General features: G+C 41.5%; 1 protein-coding gene across 3 annotated transcripts in view; it reads right to left on the reverse strand.

Annotated features, from left to right (window-relative positions):
• The window catches only part of NUP205 (nucleoporin 205), an 88,196-nt gene extending 67,608 nt beyond the window's left edge, over window positions 1-20,588 (reverse strand). For 2 of the 3 annotated variants that reach the window (XM_059073821.2, XM_067042075.1), the window contains exons 1-6: window positions 20,353-20,588; window positions 6,064-6,206; window positions 4,661-4,832; window positions 2,699-2,843; window positions 2,156-2,315; window positions 1,131-1,359 (exon numbers count right to left, since the gene is read on the reverse strand). In XM_059073821.2, the coding sequence (XP_058929804.1) occupies window positions 1,131-1,359; window positions 2,156-2,315; window positions 2,699-2,843; window positions 4,661-4,832; window positions 6,064-6,206; window positions 20,353-20,380 (877 nt within the window). In that variant the 5' untranslated portion in view covers window positions 20,381-20,588. Of the gene's footprint in view, window positions 1-1,130; window positions 1,360-2,155; window positions 2,316-2,698; window positions 2,844-4,660; window positions 4,833-6,063; window positions 6,207-6,435; window positions 6,449-20,352 lie in introns of those variants that run through there. The other variant, XM_067042074.1, reaches the window with a different exon arrangement.
• Between the last annotated feature and the right edge of the window lie 6,309 nt (window positions 20,589-26,897).

Genomic DNA, 26,897 nt, shown 5'->3' on the forward strand with positions numbered 1-26,897 from the left:
AGTATACCCATCAAAAAATTATGACTAATTATAATTAATGTTTGAAATAATAAGTATACTATCACAAAAACAGACTACATCTACTTAATTCTGTGATTCATTTCATTCAATACAGGAAATCTGACCAATGCATTAACTGGCAGCATTCCTATATGAGAAGCACAGGTACTGCTTGTTATGTGACGCACAATGTACTATGTGACAATTTGATTGGAGGTAAGGGGTAGTTGTAGTTTAAATAAGCCTTTTGTAATGGCTAAGGATGATCAACAAAGAGGAGTGGGAAATGTCTGGTCTCCTCACATACCTAACAAAAGGAGACGGGGATAATACAATCAAAAGCGGACAGTGGACAACTGGTGGAATAATTATAAATATTTATGACATTAAATGGCAATAAGCTTCCTTTGTGGGAATCATTTTTGAGATCCTCGGTTCTAAGCAGTAACTGTTTACAAGGTTACCAAGAGAAATTTTATCTACTTCACAGAAAAAAAGTCAAAGATAATATATTACTAAAAATTATAGTTATCCTCCCTTAGAATGAAAGGTTTAAAATGTGAATAGTAAAGAAACAAGCAAGTAGGGGGACCTCCCTCGTTGCGCAATGGTTAAGACTCTGCACTCCCAATGCGGGGGGCCCAGGTTCGATCCTTGGCCAGAGAACTAGATCCCACCTGCATGCCGCAACTAAGAGTTTGCGTGCCGCGACTAAGGAACGGGAGAGCCACAACTAAGCAGCCCACCTGCCACAACTAAGGAGTCCACGTGCCGCAACTAAGGAGCCCACCTGCCGCAACTAAGACCTGGCACAATCAAATAAATTAATTAATTTTTTTTTAAAAAGCAAGTAAATTAGGCATGCCTAACTCAACAAACATATATTGCAAATCCTTTAGCACTTTCCCATTCCAAAACCTCAAAAGATAATAGAAATATCTAATGGGGCTGCAATTACTTTAAAAATGTGATCTTGTATCTAAATATTCAAATATGGATGAATTATACACAAAGGAATAAAATATACTATTTTTATCTTAGTTGTTAAAAAATCACCCTTCTTAAACGTTATCTCCATAATTAAATCTGATTTTTGAAATAAATGTATTAATAGGTACTAAATCCAATACCATCACGTTCTTCTGTGCTTTGTTCTATAAAACTGATATCAAAGCAGTACAGAAGTGCCATAAGAAGAGCCAGATTCACTGCATCCAACGAGCCATTAGCCTCAACAGTCACTCTTTCCAAATGTCCAATAAGGAGCAGAGTGTCATCTTTGCCTAAAGGTGATTGGCAAGCCCAGGCAAAAAGGCTTTCTGCCAGAGACTGCCTGCACTCCTTGATGAGATCAGAAACCTAGAAATAAAGATGAATGATTATCGGTATAAATAAATTACACTGAAGCCTGATCTTATTCCAAAATGTAAACTATCTATCATAAAGGCAAACTACATAAATGTATTTGAATCCGTAAGTGACCCTAAAATCTCACCTCTGCAATTCTGAACAAACCCTACTGTTAATTCCTCATTCTTAAGTCCCAACTTCCTCTATAGGACAATCAATTTCTTAAAAGCCTCGGAGCTTCCCTGGTGGTGCAGTGGTTAAGAATCAGCCTGCCAATGCAGGGGACACGGGTTCAAGCCCTGGTCCGGGAAGATCCCACATGCCGTGGCACAACTAAGCCCATGCGTCACAACTATTGAGCCTGTGCTCTAGAGCCCACGAGCCATAACTACTGAGCCCACATGCCACAACTACTGAAGCCCATGCACCTAGAGCCCATGCTCTGCAACAAGAGAAGCCACCGCAATGAGAAGCCCACACATCACAACAAAGAGTAGCCCCTGCTCACCGCAACTAGAGGAAGCCCACGTGCAGCAATAAAGACCCAATGCAGCCAAAAATAAATTAAAAAAAAAAAATTTCTTAAAGGGCTCATTCCAGAAAAAGTGCTAGCATGGCACACAGTGACTAGAAAGAGGCTGAAACAAGTGCAAGTCAATTTCATGGACACAACTGCCTACACACTTTCCTAGGCATTGTTAATTTTCCTGTGCCTGTATTAGAAGAATGTTCTAAAGTGACATGACTTTTCTGCCTCCAAGATGTGACACAGACAACCCATGAATTGATGCCATTGAACCCTTGCCTCTTTTCGATGTTTTTCACTGCCCAAACCTCTCTCACGCTGTAGTTTCTCAAACTCATTGTTAACATCAATCTGTGACACAAGAGTAAGAACTTTGTAAGTCAATCCTTGCTCCATCAGCTCATCAGTAAACCGTGTTGTCATGGAAACCAGCTCTGGACTGTAATGAAAATAATCAATAAAGTTATAATGAACAGTAATGTTTATACTTTCTCATCACATGGATATAGGAAACACCCTTTTGATGATAATGTTGGCTTACTGGAAACAACCAGGATGAGTTATAACCTAGCTCTTGCCATTCTTTTTAGATCACTGTGTTTCAATAAACTTCTAACCATAAATAACTGCATTACATTTCATCTGTAAACAAAATAAAGCAGGTTTAAACTGTTGTGTCATTCTTGGCAGAACAAGGGAGTTATTTATTACTCAACTTAGGTTATACACTTAAATTATACATAAAGAGAATTTTTGTTTCTAAAATTATAATTCTTCAAGCAATTTCTAATTAACCCTTGAAATCCTAGCATGCAAAGAGACCTGAGTTCGAGGGTCCATGTCTTTCCTCGTCGAGACTGTATCAAGGCTTTCAGGGAATTTGCAATGCACCGCTTTCCATCCCAGTATAAAAGAACAGCTACTAAGCCTCTGGTGAGGCCAGGAAAATGTGGCTGCTGGTGCTCTCCTAGGAAAGGAAGTTGAGAAATAATTTAGTAAATAAACACATATGTGTTCAGGCTAAGACAAAAATCACTATACCAATGTTCAGTTCAAAGAAATCACAGAACCATAGGGTTTAAAGGGTCTTAGGAGTCCTCTACTTCAAACATCTACCCATTGTTTTATCTCTTTCACAAAAAGTCTTTCAAATATTTGTATGTTTCTTCCCCTAGTAAATTAAATAACATTTTCTTATGTTTCAGCTTTTACTCGCCCTTTTTAACTGCTCTCCTTTGAGTAAGTTCTACTTTGTCTTTTCTGAACTACTTTGCCTACAGTTTCAGCTTCATTTCCTATGTTTTTTTTCACTCCTTGGTCCAATCGCTCTTACACTCTACTCCCTTCTGTTCCCCAAATTCATCTCACTGCCTCACACCTCTTACAGGCGATTTCTTCTGTCTAGATGCCCCGTCTTCCTGAGTGCACACCTACTCCACCTGACATGACTACTCATTTTTCAACAACTACCGTAAGCCTCATTATCTTTGTGGACTTCCCTGTACAACTGAGGTCAATTTAAATGCCTCCCCTCTGTACCATCCCTAAACCATGCATTAATGCACTTAACGGTGGCATAGTTATTGGTTTCCATGTCTTTCTCAATTACTAGACCATGAACTCTTTTACACTAGTTGAAGTTTTATTCATCTTTATATCCCTGGAGTCTTAACACAGTGCCTAGCCCATAATATGCACAGGAAAAATAATTGTTAAATGAAGTTTTGAGTTAAACTCAAAATTCAAGCATGTCCAGTTAACATCTGCATCACAGAATGGGTAAATGACCTTAGTCATTCTCAATATCATATTTATTTTAATGCAGCCTTAGGTCAAAAAGGATTCTGGCAGCCACATACTATCTTCAGACATATTAGACTTTCTTTCAATTAAAATGGCCACCTGGCTTCTTCACATGGTTCCCTTGCTGTAATTAAAATGAACTGATTATTTTATGGAAATTTCAATCTTTTCTCTCTACAGCAGCCAGAGAAATAATTTCAGTTATTCTGGATTCTGCAATTCCTGCTTAAAGCCCCTGCCAACAACCTCCCACTGTAATTAGAATAAAATCCAAATAATCTTCACGGCCTGCAAGACTATGATCCGACTCCTGCTCTGTCCTCGTCTTCCTTCACTCTCCCTAGGTCCTGATGTTCCAGCCACAGTGGTCTTTGTATCCTTCAGCAGGCCTTTGTTCGCACCTTGAGCTTTCTACTCTCCCTGGAACACCCTTCCCCAACAACTCTGGTATCTTGTCATCATGCAGGTCGCAGATCAAATGTCCCAATCTCAGAGAGGCCTTCCCTAAGTACCCTACTTACAGGTACCCCCTATCACCCCCCATGTCTTTATATCCTGCTGCCTTGTTTTATTTTCTTCCTAGAACTCAGTATTATCAAAATTATCTTATTCTTTATTCATTATCTGAATCACCCCCTCACAAAGAAACTCCAACAAAGCAGTGGACCTTACCTTCTTACTCATTATATGACAATAAATGCTTTGTGCTTCAAAACTTCTGAGATGCAGTCATTCTTTGCTAGTCAATTACCATGAAAAAGTCTATCTTAAAACTGTTAAATTTCCTTTAACAGCTCTGATCACTAAACTAAAGCCTTCCCATTAGTCAAAGATAAACAAAAGGAAACACTGTGAATATCAAATAAACTACATCTTTAGAAACTATTTTGGAATCTAAATGATATAATATTTTAAATTACAAGTGAATAATTTTACATTTATGTACTACCTTACCATAGGTTCGGTTAAATGTCAACCTACCAGCAAGGAGAAGCTCAACAGCTGCCAATTCTCCAATATCAAAAAGGTCACTAAGGATAAAGGCTTCTTTAATGAGCTGTTCAGGAAGAAGTCGGGTTCCCTGTTGACCCTGGATAGCAACTCCCTCTGTACTGGCTTTCTGAACCTTCTCATGTTGTTGAACATTTTTTGGCTACAACAATAAAAATAAATAAATAGGATCATGTAATGTCAATAGCACATGGAGACAAGGTAAATTGTTACCTAGAGAAGTTTATTCACAAGGCCGTCTGGTAAAGTGACAAACAGGAGCATTTCTTATCAGATAAAGGTCTAACTATCAGATATAGTTAGACCTTTATGAGGTAACATTTTACATCACTTTCAACTTTTTATACTGTTATTACCTTCTCAATAACTGCTTCTGCTAAACTCTGAACTACAAAATGTTGAGAAATCACACAAAATAGCATACTATTTTTCAAACGTCTAAGAAACTTTCCAATTATATCTTTAATAAATATAAAAACAATAAATCTTCAAGTGGGAAATAGCAAATCGAAAAGAATTATAGAATTAATTAGTAGGGCTAATGATAGCTTATTAGTATGTTATTTTAAAATGTAGTCTGCTTGCAAAAAGGCTTACTTGGTGCAAATATTTAACAAATAACATATGGTATAGAATTCCTTGATAGATCATAAAATCTTCGGTATTTACACCTTGAAAAAGGCCATACAGTCATTTAATTCAACTTCTCTATTAACAGAATGGAAAAACTGATGCCCAGATAAGTCAAGTGACTTGCCTGTGGTCATACAACTCTTTAGTGGTAGAGCCAAGACTGGAACTCAGCTCAACTGGCTCCCAGGCTAGGGCTCTTAAATAGTTCTTAGATGGTCTTGCTGGTCTATAAAAAAAAATTGTCAAGCAGCAGGGAAAGGAGCTTCCAAATATGAATCCCTGCCACTGAAGTACTCTACCCCTGGTTGAAAAGTACGTCAAGATGCAGTGATTAACAATATGTAAGAATTAACTGCTAACACAACTTACATAACATTATGAAGAGTTAAAATGTTGAAGTGTACCTGGGAATAAATAAATCAATCTTACTAAGCTTAGACAGATTAACTATAAGTCAGAAATTCCAAGGAGGCTCATATTTCTGAAATATACGGAACTTTCTAAATTGTATTCAAATACTATTAAGATATCTCCTAGCTAGAGATAAATACAATATTAACTTCTATGGAGAAGATAAAAAAGATAACAACTGCTCCCAGGAAACTTCCATTTTTAGAAAAAACTTGAATCAATGGACTAGAACAAGTAACATTTCATTTACATGCATTAAGAATTTACTTGCTCCTTCAATCTTTAAAGGAAAAAGCAAATCCAAGAAGCAAAAAAAGAAAATTTCCTACTGGGTTTCTGAACAATGAGATGAAGTCAGGCTTGTGTTTCTTCAAACTCATGTCAAGAAGGTGGACAGCTTCAGGTTGTCTTCTCCAAAGAGCATTTCCCACAGTCTGCCAAATGTCTTTGTAAGGACCCCACAGACTAGCAGCTTAAAGAAAAAAAAATTAAAATCAGCATCAAATAAAACATATATTTGGAAAATAAGGTAAGGTTATCTATCAGCTATACATTTCAGTCATGCTCACAGCTACTTTTAAATATAAGGAGTTAGGTCTTCTGGGAAGATGGCAGAAGAGTAAGACACGGAGATCACCTTCCTCCCCACAGATACATCAGAAATACATCTACACGCGGAACAACTCCTACAGAACACCCACCGAACGCTGGGCAGAAGACCTCAGACCTCCCAAAAGGCAAGAAACTCCCCATGTACCTGGGTAGGGCAAAAGAAAAAAGAATAAACAGAGACAAAAGAATAGGGACGGGACCTGCACCAGTGGGAGGGAGCTGCAAAGGAGGAAAGGTTTCCACACACTAGGAAGCCCCTTCACTGGTGGAGACTGCGGGTGGCAGAGGGGGGAGCTCCAGTGCCGCGGAGGAGAGTGCAGTGACAGGGATGCGGAGGGCAAAGCGGAGAGATTCCGCCACAGAGGATCGGTGCCGACTGGCACTCCCCAGCCCGAGAGGCTTGTCTGCTCACCCGCTGGGGTGGGTGAGGGCTGAGAGCTGAGGCTCGGGCTTCGGAGGTCAGATTGCAGGGAGAGGACTGGGGTTGGCGGCGTGAACACAGCCTGAAGGGGTTAGTGCGCCAAGGCTAGCCTAGCCTGGAGGGAGCCCCGTGAAAAAGTCTGGAGCTGCCGAAGAGACAAGAGACTTTTTCTCGCCTCTTTGTTTCCTGGTACGACAGGAGTGGGGATTAAGAGGGCCGCTTAAAGGAGCTCCAGAGACGGGCGCGAGCCGCAGCTACCAGCGCGGACCCCAGAGACGGGCATGAGATGCTAAGGCCGCTGCTGCCGCCACCAAGAAGCCTGTGTGCGAGCACAGGTCACTACCACACCTCCCCTCTCGGAAGCCTGTGCAGCCTGCCACTGCCAGGGCCCCATGACCCAGGGACAACTTCCCTGGGAGAACGCAGGGAGCGCCTCAGGCTGGTGCAACGTCATGCTGGCCTCTGCCACCGAGCCCCCGCACTCCGTGTCCCTCCTTCCCCACGGCCTGAGTGAGCCAGAGCTCCAGAATCAGCTGCTCCTTTAACCCCGTCCTGTCTCGGCAAAGAACAGATGCCCTCTGCGCAGAGGCGGGGCCAAATCCAAAGCTGAACACCGGGAGCTGTTTGAACAAAGAAGAGAAAAGGAAATCTCTCCCAGCAACCTCAGGAGCAGCGGATTAAAGCTCCACAATCAACTTGATGTACCCAGCATATGTGAAATGCCTGAATAGACAACGAATCATCCCAAATGGAGGAGGTGGACTTTGAGAGCAAGATATATTATTTTTTCCCCTTTTCCTCTTTTTGTGAGTGTGTACGTGTATGCTTCTGTGTGAGATTTTGTCTGTATGGCTTTGCTTTCACCATTTGTCCTAGGGTTCTGTCCGTCCATTTTTTGGTTTATTTTTTTAAATTTTTTTTCTTAATAATTATTTATGTTAATAACTTTTATTTTATCTTACTTTATTTTATTTTATTTTCTCCTCTTTCTTTCTTTCTACTTTTTCTCCCTTTTATTCTGAGCCATGTGGATGAAAGGCTCTTAGTGCTGCAGCCAAGAGTCAGTGCTGTGCTCAGTGCTGTGCCTCTGACGTGGGAGAGCCAACTTCAGGACACTGGTCCACAAGAGACCTCCCAGCTCCACGTAATATCAAACAGCGAAAATCTCCCAGATATCTCCATCTCAATACCAACACCCAGCTTCACTCAAGGACCAGCAAGCTACAGTGTTGGACACCCTATACCAAACAACTAACAAGACAGAAACACAACCCCACCCATTAGCAGAGAGGCTGCCTAAAATCATAACAAGGCCATAAACACCCCAAAACACACCACCAGACGTGGACCTGCCCACCAGAAAGACAAGATCCAGCCTCATCCACCAGAACACAGGCACTAGTCCTCTCCACCAGGAAGCCTACACAACCCACTGAACCAACTTTAGCCACTAGGGACAGACACCAAAAACAATGGGAACTATGAACCTGCAGCCTGCAAAAAGGAGACCCCAAACACAGTAAGATAAGCAAAATGAGAAGACATAAAAACACACAGCACATGAAAGAGCAAGATAAAAACCCACCAGACCTAACAAATGAAGAGGAAATAGGCAGTCTACCTGAAAAAGAATTCAGAATAATGACAGTAAAGATGATCCAAAATCTTGGAAATAGAATAAATGCAAGAAACATTTAACAAGGACCTAAAAGAACTAAAGAGGAAACAAGCAATGATGAACAACACAATAAATGAAATTAGGGCTTCCCTGGTGGCACAGTGGTTAAGAATCTGCCTGCCAATGCAAGGGACACAGGTTCAAGCCCTGGTCCGGGAAGATCCCACATGCTGCAGAGCAACTAAGCCCGTGCGCCACAACTACTGAGCCTGAGCTCTAGAGCCCGCAAGCCACAACTACTGAGCCCGCGTGCCACAACTACTGAAGCCTACGCTCCTAGAGCCCGTGCTCCGCAGCAAGAGAAGCCACAGCAATGAGAAGCCCGCGCGCCACAGCAAAAGAGTAGCCCCTGCTCACCCCAACTAGAGAAAGCCTGCACACAGCAACAAAGACCCAATGCGGCCAATAAATAAATAAATAAATAAAATTTAAACGAAATTAAAAATACTCTAGAAAGGATCAATAGCAGAATAACTGATGCAGAAGAATGGATAAGTGACCTGGAAGATAAAATAGTGGAAATAACTACTGCAGAGCAGAATAAAGAAGAAAGAATGAAAAGGACTGAGGACAGTCTCAGAGACCTCTGGGACAACATTAAATGCACCAACATTCGAATCATAGGGGTCCCAGAAGAAGAAGAGAAAGAGAGGGACTGAGAAAATATTTGAAGAGATTATAGTTGAAAACTTCCCTAATATGGGAAAGGAAATAGTTAATCAAGTCCAGGAAGCACAGAGAGTCCCATACAGGATAAATCCAAGGGGAAACACGCCAAGACACACATTAATCAAACTATCAAAAATTAAATACAAGGAAAACATAGTAAAAGCAGCAAAGGAAAAATAACAAATAACACACAAGGGAATCCCCATAAGGTTAACAGCTGATCTTTCAGCAGAAACTCTGCAAGCCAGAAGGGAGTGGCAGGACATATTTAAAGTGATGAAGGAAAAAAACCTACAACCAAGATTACTCTACCCAGCAAGGATCTCATTCAGATTTGATGGAGAAATTAAAACCTTTACAGACAAGGAAAAGCTGAGAGAGTTCAGCACCACCAAACCAGCTTTACAACAAATGCTAAAGGAACTTCTCTAGGCAAGAAACACACGAGAAGGAAAAGACCTACAATAACAAACCCAAAACAATTAAGAAAATGGGAATAAGAACATACATATTGATAATTACCTTAAATGTAAATGAATTAAATGCTCCCACCAAAAGACACAGACTGGCTGAATGGATACAAAAACAAGACCCATATATATGCTGTCTACAAGAGACCCACTTCAGACCTAGGGACACACACAGACTGAAAGTGAGGGGATGGAAAAAGATAATCCATGCAAATGGAAATCAAAAGAAAGCTGGAGTAGCAATTCTCATATCAGACAAAATAGACTTTAAAATAAAGACTATTACAAGAGACAAAGAAGGACACTACACAATGATCAAGGGATCAATCCAAGAAGAAGATATAACAATTATAAATATTTATGCACCCAAAATAGGAGCACCTCAATACATAAGGCAAATACTAACAGCCATAAAAGGGGAAATCGACAGTAACACAATCACAGTAGGGGACTTTAACACCCCACTTTCACCAATGGACATATCATCCAAAATGAAAATAAGGAAACACAAGCTTTAAATGATACATTAAAAAAGATGGACTTAATTGATATTTATAGGACATTCCATCCAAAAACAACAGAATACATATTTTTCTCAAGTGCTCATGGAACATTCTCCAAGATAGATCATAGCTTGGGTCACAAATCAAGCCTTGGTAAACTTAAGAAAACTGAAATTGTATCAAGTATCTTTTCCGACCACAATGCTATGAGACTAGATATCAATTACAGAAAAAGCTCTGTAAAAAATACAAACACATGGAGGCTCAACAATACACTACTTAGGGCTTCCCTGGTGGCGCAGTGGTTGAGAATCCGCCTGCCAATGCAGGAGACATGGGTTCGTGCCCTGGTCCGGGAAGATCCCACATGCCGCGGAGCAACTATGCCCGTGAGCCATGGCCGCTAGGCCTGCGCGTCCTCTGCAACAGGAGAGGCCACAACAGTGAGAGGCCCGCGTACCGCAAAAAAAAAAAAAAAAAAAAAAAAAAATACACTAGTTAATAACGACGTGATCACTGAAGAAATCAAAGAGGAAATCAAAAAATACCTAGAAACAAATGACAATGGAGACACGACGACCCCAAACCTGTGGGATGCAGCAAACGCAGTTCTAAGAGGGAATTTTATAGCAATACAATCCTACCTTAAGAAACAGGAAACATCTTGAATAAACAACCTAACCTTGCATCTAAAGCAATTAGAGAAAGAAGAACACACAAAAAAACCCAAATTTAGCAGAAGGAAAGAAATCATAAAGATCAGATCAGAAATAAATGAAAAAGAAAGGAAGGAAATGATAGCAACAATCAATAAAACTAAAAGCTGGTTCTTTGAGAAGATAAACAAAATTGATAAACCATTAGCCAGACTCATCAAGAGAAAAAGGGAGAAGACTCAAATCAATAGAATTAGAAATGAAAAAGGAGAAGTAACAACTGACACTGCAGAAATACAAAACATCATGAGAGATTACTACAGCAACTCTATGCCAATAAAATGGACAACCTGGAAGAAATGGACAAATTCTTAGAAATGCACAACATGCCAACATTGAATCAGGAAGAAATAGAAAATATGAACAGACCAATCACAAGCACTGAAATTGAAACTGTGATTAACAATCTTCCAACAAACAAAAGCCCAGGACCAGATGGCTTCACAGGTGAATTCTATCAAACATTTAGAGAAGAGCTAACACCAATCCTTCTCAAACTCTTCCAAAATATAGCAGAGGGAGGAACACTCCCAAACTCATTCTATGAGGCCACCATCACCCTGATACCAAAACCAGACAAAGACATCACAAAGAAAGAAAACTACAGGCCAATATCACTGATGAACATAGATGCAAAAATGCTCAACAAAATACTAACAAACAGAATCCAACAGCACTTTAGAAGGATCATACACCATGATCAAGTGGGGTTTATTCCAGGAATGCAAGGATTCTTCAATATACACAAATAAATCAACGTGATACACCATATTAACAAACTGAAGGAGAAAAACCATATGATCATCTCAATAGATGCAGAGAAAGCTTTCGACAAAACTCAACATTCATTTATGATAAAAACCCTGCAGAAAGCAGGCATAGAGGGAACTTTCCTTGACATAATAAAGGCCATATATGACAAACCCACAGTCAACATCGTCCTCAATGGTGAAAAACTGAAACCATTTCCACTAAGATCAGGAACAAGACAAGGTTGCCCACTCTCACCACTATTATTCAACATAGTTTTGGAAGTTTTAGTTTTCAGAGAAGAAAAGGAAATAAAAGGAATCCAAATCGGAAAAGAAGAAGTAAAGCTGTCACTGTTTGCAGATGACATGATACTATACATAGAGAATCCTAAAGATGCTACCAGAAAACTACTAAAGCTAATCAATGAATTTGGTAAAGTAGCAGGCTACAAAATTAATGCACAGAAATCTCTGGCATTCCTATATACTAATGATGAAAAATCTGAAAGTGAAATTAAGAAAACACTCCCATTTACCATTGCAACAAAAAGAATAAAATATCTAGGAATAAACCTACCTAAGGAGACAAAAGACCTGGATGCAGGAAATTATAAGACACTGATGAAAGAAATTAAAGATGATACAAAGAGATGGAGAGATATACCATGTTCTTGGATTGGAAGAATCAACATTGTGAAAATGACTCTACTACCCAAAGCAATCTACAGATTCAATGCAATACCTATCAAACTACCACTGGCATTTTTCACAGAACCAGAACAAAAAAATTTAACAATTTGTATGGAAACACAAAAGACCTCGAATAGCCGAGGCAATCTTGAGAACGAAAAACGGAGCTGGAGGAATCAGGCTCCCTGACTTCAGACTATACTACAAAGCTACAGTAATCAAGACAGTATGGTACTGGCACAAAAACAGAAATATAGATCAATGGAACAGGAAAGAAAATACAGAGATAAACCCACTCACATATGGTCACCTTATCTTTGATAAAGGAGGCAGGAATGTACAGTGGAGAAAGGACAGCCTCTTCAATAAGTGGTGCTGGGAAAACTGGACAGCTACATGTAAAAGTATGAGATTAGAACACTCCCTAACACCATACACAAAAATAAACTCCAAATGGATTAAAGACCTAAAATAAGACCAGACACTATTAAACTCTTAGAGGAAAACATAGGCAGAACACTCTATGACATACATCACAGCAAGATCCTTTTTGTCCCACCTCCTAGAGAAATGGAAATAAAAACAAAAATAAACAAATGGGACCTAATGAAACTTAAAAGCTTTTGCACAGCAAAGGATACCATAAACAAGACCAAAAGAAAACCCTCAGAATGGGAGAAAATATTTGCAAATGAAGCAACTGACAAAGGATTGATCTCCAAAATTTACAAGCAGCACATGCAGCTCAATAACAAAAAAACAAAAAAGCCAATCCAAAAATGGGCAGAAGACCTAAATAGACATTTCTCCAAAGAAGATATACAGATTGCCAACAAACACATGAAAGAATGCTCAACATCATTAATCATTAGAGAAATGCAAATCAGAACTACAATGAGATATCATCTCACAATGGTCCGAATGGCCATCATCAAAAATTCTAGAAACAATAAATGCTGTAGAGGGTGTGGAGAAAAGCAAACACTCTTGCACTGCTGGTGGGAATGTGAATTGGTACAGCCACTATGGAGAACAGTATGTAGGTTCCTTAAAAAACTAAAAACAGAACTACCATATGACCCAGCAATCCCACTACTGGGCATATACCCTGAGAAAACCATAATTCAAAAAGAGTCACGTACCAAAATGTTCATTGCAGCTCTATTTACAATAGCCAGGAGATGGAAGCAACCTAAGGGTCCATCATCGGATGAATGGATAATGAAGATGTGGCACATATATACAATGGAATATTACTCAGCCATAAAAAGAAACGAAATTGAGTTATTTGTAGTGAGGTGGATGGACCTAGAGTCTGTCATAAAGAGTGAAGTAAGTCAGAAAGAGAAAGACAAATACTGTATGCTAACACATATATATGGAACCTAAGAAAAAAAAATGTCATGAAGAACCTAGGTGTAAGACAGGAATAAAGACACAGACCTACTAGACAATGGACTTGAGGATATGGGGAGGGGGAAGGGTAAGCTGTGACAAAGTGAGAGAGTGGCATGGACATATATACACTACCAAACGTGAAATAGATAGCTAGTGGGAAGCAGCCGCATAGCACAGGGAGACCACCTAGAGGGGTGGGACAGGGAGGGTGGGAGGGAGGGAGACGCAAGAGGGAAGAGATATGGGAACATAGGTGTATGTATAGCTGATTCACTTTGTTATAAAACAGAAAGTAACACACCATTGTAAAGCAATTATACTCCAATAAAGATGTTAAAAATAAATAAATAAAAGGAGTTATATATACAAACCAAACATTAATATAAAAGAATATTAGAATTTACAAGCAATAATATAAACGTCACTTTACCTAACTTAATACAAAGTAAATCCTGACTTTAAATTGGAATATCAGCTGAACCTGGTTTTGTCACTTAATATTAGTTACGTGACATAGAGTGAGAAAATAACCTCTTTGAACTTCAGTTTCCTTTTATATAAAATAGAGACATCACCTGCTTCATAGGGTTGAATGAATTAAATGAGATAAACTAGGTAAAATATATAATATAGTGTCTGGCATATCATAGTCACTCAATAAATGTAACTGCCGTTCCTTCTCTCCCTATCATCCAGAGGAAAAGCAAGAATAGGGGGGAAAAATCAGATTCTGTAAAACTTGGAAGCTGAAAAAATAAGTATTTTATTTTGGCTGGGACACTAGCTATTAAAAAACAGCACAGATATATGGAATTCTTTTGTAAACTCATATAAAAAGGATCACATTTTGCTTTGTAAAGGTAATAATAATAAGTAATACTTAGAGAGCTTTTGCTACTAAGCATGTTTGAAAAACACGACCTGGAAGCCCAAAGTTTCTGTTTGCAATCAGATATGGCACCCCTGTGTTTTTAAAGACTCTGAAAGAGAAACTAATCAAAACCACTCACTCACTCAACAGATGAACTAACTACAGCTTAAACCATAAAGGGTGGTCTGCAAACATGTTGAACTGCCATCTGAGAAAACACAAATCCCACTAAAGTCACCAGAACAGTCAGAATGACATGCAAGATAACCTAACTAAATGCATTACAATCTTATAAACAATGTTGTCAGAAGAAGCCAATTTACTGGGCAAAAACTTTTTTAAAAAAGGATATGCAGGGAGAGGACAGACTAAACCAGTCAAGCTGGATCATCCATTCACTCAACAAACATTTACTGAGGCCCATGCATGTGCCAGGGACTACAGAGCAAGCAAGACAGACAGGATCCCTGGCCTCAGAGAACTTATAGATTGACAAGAAAGACAGGCATTAAATGCAGGATTCAAAACACAACTACCGGGGCTTCCCTGGTGGCATAGTGGTTAAGAATCCACCTGCCAATGCAGGGGACAAGAGTCCGAGCCCTGGTCCAGGAAGATCCCACATGCCACGGAGCAACTAAGCCTGTGCGCCACAACTGCTGAACCTGCACTCTAGACCCCACAAGCCACAACTACTGAAGCCCGTGCGCCACAACTACTGAAGCCCGCGTGCCTAGAGCCCGTGCTCCGCAGCACGAGAAGCCACCACAATGAGAAGTCTGCACTCTGCAACGAAGAGTAGCCCCCACTCGCCGCAACTAGAGAAACCCCACGCACAGCAACGAAGACCCAACACAGCCAAAAATAAAAATTAAAAAAAAAAAAAAAAAAAAAAAACGAACTACCAGTCTGACGGAGAAGTACAGAGTGCTATGAGAACATATAAAAAGAAGACTCTAGGGCTTCCCTGGTGGCGCAGTGGTTGAGAATCCGCCTGCCGATGCAGGGGACACGGGTTCGTGCCCTGGTCCGGGAAGATCCCACATGCCGCGGAGCGACTGGGCCTGTGAGCCATGGCCGCTAGGCCTGCGCGTCCGGAGCCTGTGCTCCACAACGGGAGAGGCCACAGCAGTGAGAGGCCCACATACCAAAAAAAAAAAAAAAAAAAAGACTCTAACCTAATCTGAAGGGTAGAGCAGGAAGTTATGTATCAGGTCTTTGGTGTGGGGATGTGGAGGAATGGGAATCACCATGTCTAGACCTTACATAGAGAGCAACCATCCAACTCCCTGCTTTGCTTCTCCTGTTTTGAGCCTAAACTTGCCAATCTTCTAATGAAAAATATAGTTCATCATATAAATTTCTAGAATTAAAAATGTGCTGATGAAATGAGTACCCATGCAGATGTACTTCCCACTAAAGATCAATTAGTTGACATACTGGTTTAAATATCTGCCTTTTCCCAATGTGATCAGAGAACATCAATTACTGGAATCTACTCACCTCTGGATACACTAACAAACATCACAGTTCCAGGCCTGCCAAAATGACGACCTGACCCTGGATCCTGGTGATTGCCTGTGAGGTGCTAGTTGGATGGTGACTGACTTCCCTAGAGATCATTTTCTTGGCTCTTTCCAGCTGCAAAGGACAGAGCAGGTTTGAGCCTTGTATTCCTGGCCAAGATGGAATTTTTCCTGTTAGTAAATGGGAATGTTTCAAGTAGTAGATGACAAAATGCAATTGGACAATGGTGTGACCAATGGACTAACTAGAATATGAAGTGTCAGGACCCAAGGATGTTGGGTAGGTAAGCTACTCATGAGGTGATGGAACCTTAACCAGGATGAGGGCAGTAACATAGAAAGGCAAGGTCTGTTGGGAGAGTCAGAACTGGTAACTGATTGGTACAGGGGATAAAGGAAAGTTATCAAAAATGACTTGTAGGCAAATGTGAAACTTGCCTTACCACAGGTATTTTTAAAACCTGACAAAAAGCTAACAAAAATAAACTGTCTATAAAAGTAATACTCAATAGAACCCCTGAAGAATAACCTTCTTTGCACTATACATACTTAGTTTGAATAAGCTCGGTGATTTCTAGAGAATTCCACTTCCCCCCATTTGTGGGAAGGCATCCAATAACAGATCAAAAATCTACACTAAAAAACTCCACAGATACCAGCCTCCTGAGCCCATCATTAACATCAACACATCACAGAAGGTAGTTGCAACAAAGATTTATATTCATTTTGTCTTTGGTTTGACTAATTTTGGTAAATGTCTCCCTGTTATTGATTACAGATGAAAGGAGGCTATAATTTTTCCAAATTACTAAATATGTATTTTTAACATAAGTCATTTGCTTGTTTGAGGAATATATTTATTTTCCTAAATTTTAGGAATACCTCCAGCAAGTCACATTTATTCACTCATTCATCATGTACTAGGTATGGGTAAGCTCAGAGTGTAGTGAGGAAGCACATTTACCATATAGTCATACATAAGGACAATATCCATTATGGTATGTGCTATGAAGGGGAAGTACCCAGGACAATGATCACATAATAGGCGAATGTAACCTAGCCAGGGAGATCAGGGAAGGGAAGGATTCACTGAGAAAGTGATAATTAGGCTGAAATGTGAAGGATAAAAGTAGGAGTGGGAGGTGGTGGACATACACTCCAGCAAAAGAGGGCAGCCTGTGAGTTCCCGAGGCAAGAGGAAATGCTGCACTCTCAAACCCCTGAAAATGCCAAGAAAGTGAGAGTACCAAGAAGGGATCAGCAAGGGAGGCAACTGCCATACCATGCAGGGCTTACCTGCCCATGTTAAGGATTTGGGTCGTTACCCTAAACGATCAAGTGAGATAGATTTCAAATGTCTGGTGGACTTAGTGAAACAGAAAAGCATGTAGGGCTTCCCTGGTGGCGCGGTGGTTGAGAGTCCGCCTGCCGATGCAGGGGACACGGGTTCGTGCCCCGGTCCGGGAGGATCCCACATGCCGCGGAGCGGCTGGGCCCGTGAGCCGTGGCCGCTGAGCCTGCGCGTCCGGCGCCTGTGCTCCGCAACGGGAGAGGCCACAGCAGTGAGAAGTCCGCGTACCGCATAAAAAAAAAAAAAAGAAAGAAAAGCATGTAAATGTTGAGAGCTCTTCAGGAGGATGGGAACGGACTAGAGTGGGTAGAGGAGAAGGTATGGCAACAGAGTCTGAACACTGATGAATCTTTGAAAGGTTTGACTGTGAAGAGGAGCAAGAGGACAGTAACTGGAATGAGGCATGAGATCAAGATAAAGACTGGGGCAATTAGTGTTAAGAAAAGGAACAAAAGAGAAAGGAGGGAATAATGGGGAGAAGAGTGTAAAGGGCAGGATTTACCTCAGACAGGAATACACGGGGAAACTGACTCGAAAGAGTGCAGATATATCTAGGTTTGTAGGTTCAAGGGTGAAAAAAAGAGTTCATGCCTGTTGGCTTCTATTTTCTCTGTGACTAGGAGACTGAGGGATCAGTTGGAGCTTAAAGATTTGAGGAGTGTGGAAAAGGTCTGAAATAGACAATGCTATGAACAGGACAGGGGTGACCAGACAGCCATCCAAGGACTGCCAGTGTTAATGGTTGCTTACTCACAAGCCTGCAGGTCTGCTCAGCCGGGCTGATACAGGTCACAATACTAGTAAATCATGCCGCTGAAACTCAGGCATAGGCCTTCAAACTCTACCTCTACTTTTTTCCCCTTCTACAACTCTGAGATGTTTAATTTTTTTTTTTTGAATTACGGTAAAAAGCACATAACATAGAATTTGCCATCTTAAAAACATTTTGAAGTGTACAGTTCAGCAGCGTTAAGGGCTTTCACATTGTTGTACAACAGATCTCCAGAACTCTTTCATCTTGCAAAATTGAAATTTTGTACCCTTAAACAACTCCCATTTCCCCCTCCCACCAACCTCTGGCAACCAACATTCTTTGTTTCTATTACTTTCAATCCCTCATACAAGTAGAATCATACAGTATTCGTCTTTTTGTTACTAGCTTACTTCACTTACCAGAATGTCTTCAAGGTTCATTCATGCTGAGCATAGGACAGGATTTCCTTTTTAAAGCTAAATAACGTTCCATTATATATCTGTAGACCACATTGTTTACCCATTCATTCGTCAATGGGCATTTGGGTTGCTTCGCTGGACATTTACTTTTTAAAAAAAAAATATTCTCCTGACTGGGCTCTTAAAAATGTTTCCTTTCTATGTTGCCAATTAAACACTCCTGCCACAAGGCCTTGTTATACAATGCATACTCTTTGCAGCTGTTGGCAACTCCTTTTCCTTCAATGATTTACGTTTAATGATAGTAACTTAAGACGAGTCCATACTAAAGAAAAGTATATAACCATACATATAACACACAAGCCTTGTTTTAAGTTTACATCTGTGTGGAAGGGCAGGACAGCAGTACTAAGGAAGTAATTTCACTACTAACATTCAGATATATGGAAATATTATGTAATGAAATGAATTAGGTTTTGCTCAAGTAGGAGCATGTAGACGTTTAAGTATCAAAGACTGGCTTCGAATCATTAGTTGTATAACCTTGGAGAAGTTACTTAACCACTCTAAGACTCCTATTTCCAAACCTGTAAAATGGGGTGTTTAATAGCAGCTACCCCAGAGGTGCATAAAAGGGACTAAATAAGACGAAAGTACAACGCTTAGTCCAGTGCCTGCGAAAAAGGAGGTACTCGATAAACATAATCATACATTATTATAAAACAATTTATCGTAGTGTTTCCGAAATGGTTTGATTTGCAAAAGTCAGGTTTAGACAAGTTTTCGAGAATATCAGTCGTGTGAAAAGAACAAACCAGTAACAAAAAGACTGTATAGATAGGGACGGAAAGAAAAGGCGCCCAGAAAAGACTCCTCTTGAGTGAGATCCTCTACAAGCATTTACCAAACAGACGTGCTCTTAACCGCCCATGAAGTTTAGTACGGCTCAATCAAGCCATTCTGAGCAGGAAATTCTTCATTTTCAGGCCCGCTCCGGCCGCTGCAGCACTTTTGGCATCCTTGGCCCGCCCACTAGGAGCCAGCGGTGCATCCCAAGAATTGTGACAGTCAAAATGCACCCACTCTTTCAAACGCCCCGATGGGAGTGGGGGGTTCCGCCCCTGATTGAGAATTGCCCAGAGAACCCAATCCAAATCTTCCAGAGTTTCTTTACTCCCTTCTAGATTCTGCCCCTCCCCGAAGATCTACTGCTCCAAAGGTACAGGAGCATCCAGGGGCGGGCCACACACGCAAAGCTGGGAGTCACGGCCCTCCTGAGCCACCTTCCGGATTGCAGGCTTCATAATCAAGGGACCTCTCTTCCTGTAGGACCCCCCCACCCACCCAACCTCCAAGAAGGGCCCCAGTGTCCATTTTGAGGTGCGAGTTTTCAGCCTACGCTCGTGGCTGAAAAATATCTCAGGTCTCCCGGCCTCATTGCCGGAGAACTGCAAATCCTGCAGGAATTCGGACCGCAGAGACATAATGGGGTGGGGAATGGAAGGGACCAGACTCGGCCCTGGGCTGCGAGAACTGCACGCCCGGTTCCAGGCGACCAAGCCTCCGTGCCTCGATCCTTAAGCCCCAACTCTAGGGCTAGAGCCGCAGCGCCGACGCGCGCCATTCAAACTGGGGAGGGGCGGAACTCTAGGCCCAGAGCTAGGGAGAAGAGGGAACTACGCACAAGTGCGGACCTGGACTCCGAGGAACCTCACTGCCCGCGTCTCTGCCTGAAGAACGGACCAGCACCCTGCCCCACAGCTTGCTTTCTGGCCCGGCCGCACTTACCCGAATTTACCGCCAACAGAGTCGCCATCTTGGAGGCGAACTAACGGAGCCCTCCCGCCGCATGGAAGCCCCAGAAGCGGGTGAGGCTGCCCGGGGCCGCGCCTAATCAGAAAGGTACCACGCTGTCCCTTCCGAAATGCACGCTCGACCGACACAGGCATACAAATACTCCAAAATCTGCTCTAATTCACAGACGTCAATTTTCGCCGGGATTGACGAAAATTCCCATTCAAGTCAGGCGAGCGTAACCAGGTCCAAGACCCAAGGTCCTCGAGTGGACGTTAATCGTGCAGTGCATCCTGGGACTCGTAGTTTGTTTCTAGTGATTAAAGTTGGTTAGCTGGAACAGAAAAAGACTGTTTATTGAAATGACGCCCACTTATGATATTATGAAAGCCGTAAATCCAAATAATTATCTCCATTTCAAATTAAATCTTCCTTGCGTTACTCCCTTACTTTGGGGAGTGGAGTGGGGTGTAAGGTGTCTAAACCTCAAAAATCCATTTGATGGGTTGCAAACTAAGTTCATTACATTTCATCTACTGTATATACCAGTGTATTGCGTCAATATAGTTGCATGCAGTTAAACAATTATAACTTTTTATTATGAAAATTTCAGATGTATACAAAATTAGAATAATGAATGACCAGCTTCAATAGCTGGTCAGTTCCTGTTCCTTACTCCCAACACAGGAGATTATTTTGAAGCAATTTGCAGACATATCATTTCATAAACACCAAATATTTTTCTACCTAAGCACCCCCAAATAACTGGACCTTCTTTTTTCACTTGCTAAATTTTAGTTTGCTAATTTTCAAACTAAAATACAGTCATTACCATTTGCTATCATATGCCAGATAATTATTAAGAATTTGCTATCAAACAACAAGGCCCTACGGTATAGCACAAGGTACTATATTCAATATCCTGTGATAACCATAATGGAAAAAAATAGGAAAAAGAATGTATGTATATATGTGTATAACTGAGCCACTTTGTTGTACAGCAGTAATTAACACAACATTGTAACTCAACTATACTTCAATAAAAAATAAATTTAAAATGAATTTGCTATCATATACCAGATATTTATTAAGAATGTTGTCGTTGTTACATTATCTCATTTAATCCCTGAAACAATTCTACCAGGGAAATATAATTATAGCTGCTTACTTCATAGATGTTCTATGTACCTCACAACCTCACTTTATGAACTCCTGCAACATTCCACTGAGATTGGGAAAAAATAGAGTTTATAGTCTCATTTCACTACTGGAAATCAGAATTAAGTAATTTAAACAAAATCACAGAGTACATTGTTAAGAATAGCAAGCATATTCATTCTTCTGAACAAATAATATTGAATGACACAATGTACATTAGGTGGAACACAAAAGTCACAGGTAATTTTTTTGAAAGTCATTGTTATATAGAGACAAATGCCAGATTACAGTGAAAGTGGTCTTAAGGAGTGAAGGGGAAGAGCGAATGAAAAGGTAAAGGGATTTTTTCCGAAGTTTAGCATGAAAGTGAGAAAAATACTGAGCAGAAACTTGGCAGGAAGTGGCATTCAAAGAAGATTTTCTTTCTCAGCACAACTATTATGAGCCTTCCCCTCACACACTCTTTAAGCCCACACATTTCCCTCTTGGTAGATCACTTTCGATGAAGGAAATCTAACTTCCTGCAACTCCCCCTCACCCATCATCTCACGTACAGGCATGCTCTCACTTGATTGAGGTTTACTCAATCCATAGCAATTGGGTTATTAGCTCCTCTAAAACTGCTCTCAGCATGGTCACCAGTGATCGATTGTCAAATCCCACAAGCACTTTTCCAAATACCTTAGAAATTCTTTTCTCCCTTGACTTACGGGGCACCACACCTCCTAGTTTTCCTCCTGTCTTTATAGTTCTCCTTTTTAAGTTTCCTATATGGCCTCTTTCTCTCTCTCTTTTTTTAAAATAAATTTATTTATTTTATCTATTTATTTTTGGCTGTTTTGGGTCTTCGTTGCTGCGTGCGGGCTTTCTCTAGTGGGGCTACTCTTCATTGCGGTGCGCGGGCTTCTCATTGCAGTGGCTTCTTTTGTTGTGGAGCACCGGCTCTAGGCGCGTGGGCTTCAGTAGTTGCGGTATGCAGGCTCATGTAGTTGTGGCTCACGGGCTCTAGAGCACAGGCTCACTAGTTGTGGTGTGCGGGCTTAGTTGCTCTGCAGCATGTGGGATCTTCCCAGACCAGGGCTCGAACCCATGTCCCCTGCATTGGTAAGCGGATTCTTAACCACTGTGGCACCAGGGAAGCACCTTCTCTTTCTCTTCTCATCATTTAATGTTGTTCTTCCCTTTTGGTCATTCCCAGCCTCTATTCTACCATTCTACATGCTTCTGGGATCTATGGCTTCTTACCACCACCTGTTTGTTAATGCATTTTGTATTTGTATCTTTAACCCCGTCCTCTCTCCTAGGATTCAGATTTGTATATCCAACTTGTCTACCCCACACTTCTTTTGACTGTCATATAGGCATCTCAAGATCCGTTGATCCAAAGCTTAAATGAGCACTTTTCTCATAAAACTCAGTCCCCTGTATCTACTCGGTTGCCAAAGTTGGGAACTTGGGATTCACTCCATATTCTTCCTTCAATTGCCATATTTATTCATCTTGCCTCATAAATATTTCTGGAGTCCTTTTTCTCTGCTCCCTATGCCATTGTTCCATTGAGGTCTCATCTTTTTTTTTTTTTTGGTACGCAGGCCTCTCACTGTTGCGGCCTCTCCCGTTGCAGAGCACAGGTCTCCGGACGCGCAGGCTCAGTGGCCATGGCTCACGGGCCCAGCCGCTCCGCGGCATGTGGGATCTTCCCGGACCGGGGCACGAACCCGCGTCCCCTGCATCGGCAGGCTGACTCTCAACCACTGCGCCACCAGGGAAGCCCAGAGGTCTCATCTTCTTATACCTGGTATTTTGCAATAGCTTTCTCAAGGGTCTTCCTGATTTCCATCTCACCCCTTCTCATGGTCTCCCAAAGTGATATTCAAATACACAAATCATATCATGTATGTGCCCTAATAAAAATTTCTCAGTTACCTAGTTCCTATGAGTAACATTTGAAACTTCTTAGGAAGGCACTCATGCCACTTCCTGATCTGGTTCCTCCTCCTCCTTCAACCTCCTCATGCTTATTCTCCCTCAAGTGCCCTTTACTCTAATCACTCTAAACTATTTGTTATTCCCCAGGTATGACATGCTTTCTGGTACGTGTACTTGTACATCTGCTTTCCTATCCGCCTGGAATACCTATCTTTCTTTCTATGTCCCTCTGTCAACCACCCACCAAGTTACCACCACCCACGTCCCTGAATTCAAGCCATTATGTAATCATCTGCCACACTGAATCTGGGTGGGCTTTCTGACTTGCTGGGGCCAAAACAGTACCGTGGAAGTGACGTTGGGTGAGTTACAAGCCTAGCATTTGAGAGGGCTTGCTGCTTCCACTTTTTCTTTTTACTGCCCTGAGATATCATGAAAGGAAACCCCAGCCAGCCTCCTTGAGAATGACAGACCAGGAGGAGAGAAGCCTAGCCAGCATCCAGCTGTTCCAGCTAAACCAGCTGAGATGCTAGACATGAGTAAGGCCATCTCGGATGCTCTAGTCCTAGTTGAGCCATCACTTGACTGCAAATGGGTGAGTCCAGCCCAGAATTCGGAATTGTGAGCAAGTAAAAGGCTGCTGTTTTAGACCACAGTTTTGTGGTTTGTTATGTTCAATAAACAACTGATTTACTCCCAGAGAGCAACAGCTATGTCTTTTTACATTTGTATTCTCTGCTGCTGCCACATCCCTGGCTTACAGTCACAATTCAGGAAAAAACAATTTGCGGACCTTGGTGCTTCCAAGATCTACTGGTGGAGAGAAAGGCCATATGTATGCAATTGTGGCTAAGAGCACAGACCCTAAAGCTAGGCTTCCTGGATTCAAATTCTGTGTCCCTTACTTATTAGCTGTGAAACCCTCCTTAGTGGCTCAGTTTTCTCATCTGGAAATGCAGGTGATAATATTAGTACCTACACTGTAGAGTCGTTAAGAGGCTTATTCATAAAGTGCTTAGACTGTGCCTGACATTTAGTGCTCTGTGAGTGCTGTTTAAACAAAAATAAACTTTTTCTAAGGCAAAATAAGTGCTAAGTGGAGGTACAGTCAATTACTTAGGAGGAGTTTAACCAAGTTGTAAGAGTGTACTGCAAACATGGAAGTAATAGCAATTAACCAATTTGTGATTTATCTGGGGTAAGGGGTAGAACTGTGCCCTAGTCTAATTGATCCATTGTTTGTAACTTCCTTCATTGCTCCAATTAATTGTTTTAACTGTATACACAAAATTCTTTGAAATCTTAAAATAAGAACAGTTAATTCTTTTTTCTTTTTTGAAAAAAAATGATGTATAATTACATACATTATATTAGTTTCAGGTGTACAACATAATGGCTCCACACTTGTATGTACTGCAAAATGATCACAATATAAGTCTAGTTAACATGGTCACCATACACAGTTACAGAATCCTTTTTCTTGTGATGAGAGCTCTTAAGATTTACTGTCTTAACTTTTAAATGTGCAATACAGTATTATTAACTATAGTCACCATGCTGTAATTCCATCCCAGTGGCTTATTGATTTTATAACTGGGAAGTTTGTATATTTTGACTCCCTTCACCCATTTCACTTATCCCCCAACTTCCGCCTCTGGTAACCACCAATCTGTTCTTTGTATCTATGACGTTTGGTTGTTTTCATTGTGTATTTTTTGGCTGCACCACATGGCTTGCGGGATCTTAGTTCCCAGACTGGGGATTGAACCCCGGGCTCCCGGCAATGAAAGAGCTGAGTCTTAACTACCGGACCGCTAGGGAATGAATTCCCTGTTTGCTGGTTTTTGTTAAGACTCCACATATAAGTGAGATCATATAGTACTTATCTTTGTCTGTCTGACTTATTTCACTTAGCATAATGCCCTCAAGGTCCATCCGTGTTGTCACAAATGACAAGATTTCATTCTTTTTCTTTTTTTTTTTTGGCCGTTGTCTCCATACCTTGGCTATTGTAAATAAGATTGCAGTGAACATGGGGATGTAGATATCTTTCCAGGACAGTTATCTGGAGTCCAGGAAATAAAAATTAGGGAAAATTACATGAAGGAAGTGGCACATGAATGGACAGATGCTAGAAATTTACATGGTCACGAGAGCGTATGGGGGCTGGGAGTGGGGGAACAGATCAGTGAAAAAGTGACAAAGTCCAGGGTTTCATATTTACAGAGCTGCCAGAATTCCTCTGGACAAGGCTTAGAAATTTAGGTGAGTTTCAAGTTCTGTGATTTTCCATATCCGGCCAGTGGAGGACTCCAGGCATGACAGATTCACCGTCATGTTTGGCCCCAGTCAGTGGCCAGCTGTGGGTTTGCAGTGGCAGAAGTACTGGCCAGTCCAGCAGTCTCTCTGGTGGAGTAGGAAAGAAATTTTCCCCAGATTTTCCCTGACAGAGTCGCAACCACAATGCAGCAAATGATTCTGTGTAAAAGCCTCCCTTCAAAGGCAGGATCATTCCAACAGCCCCCTCGCTGGTCTTCCTGCCTCCAGTCCCACTCATTTCCAGTTTACCTTCCACAGTGTGACCAGAGGGTCCACTTCATCCTCCCGCTAAAACCCTTCAAGTTCTTGCCACTATCCTGAGGGCAAGTCCACACTTCTTACAATGGAATACAAGGCAGATCACTATCTGGTCCCTTCAGGCCTCTTCAATTATACTCACACCTACTCCCCTTAGGCCCTTCAGTGATTACTGCGGGTTACTTAGATACACATTCTGAGCCTCTTCAGCTCCTGGAGCCCTTTTCCAGGGCAGCTGCCTTCTTCATGGGGTATTCCCTCTAGCTGCTGGAGCCACACCTTCTTCCCTCCAGATCTTTGTTGGCACTATCTTCTGGTTCAGGAATAACTTTAGCCCCTTCATCTGGTTACTCTGCTCAGGCATCACTTCCGCCCCGCCCCTCCTACCTCAGCCTGGACCACACCCCATCCTGTGCTCTCCAACAATGTACTATAATTTCCCACAAGTTTGTCTGTCCTCCCGGACTCAAAGCTGCCCAACGGAAGAGTACAGGCAGCTAGTAGCCAACAAACGTTTGTTGAACGAATAAAGGTAAGGAAAGGTCAAGTTGCTGTCCTCCACCCATTGCCAGACTATACTGTGAGCTCCTTGAAAACGGCTTCATATACCACCATCTCTCTTGCAAGTGCCTGAGAACTCTAGGAAAAGAAGGCTGGTCCCTCTTTTCCTCATGCACGGAATGCCAATACGGACCTGAAGGGGATAGGGTATTCCATACTTCGTTATATAAAAAAACACCAGCGCTCCAGCTAAGGAATTAGCTGGTTGGATCCTCTAGAGAGGTTTTCCTATACATACATGTGAGAACTTGTGTCCTGACAGGAGGCATGTGCCACAGAGGTGTGCGACATAGAACAGGAAAATGAGCAGAAGT

The sequence above is a fragment of the Kogia breviceps genome, chromosome 9 (assembly GCF_026419965.1).
Source record: "Kogia breviceps isolate mKogBre1 chromosome 9, mKogBre1 haplotype 1, whole genome shotgun sequence".
Classification (NCBI taxonomy): Eukaryota; Metazoa; Chordata; class Mammalia; order Artiodactyla; family Physeteridae; genus Kogia; species Kogia breviceps.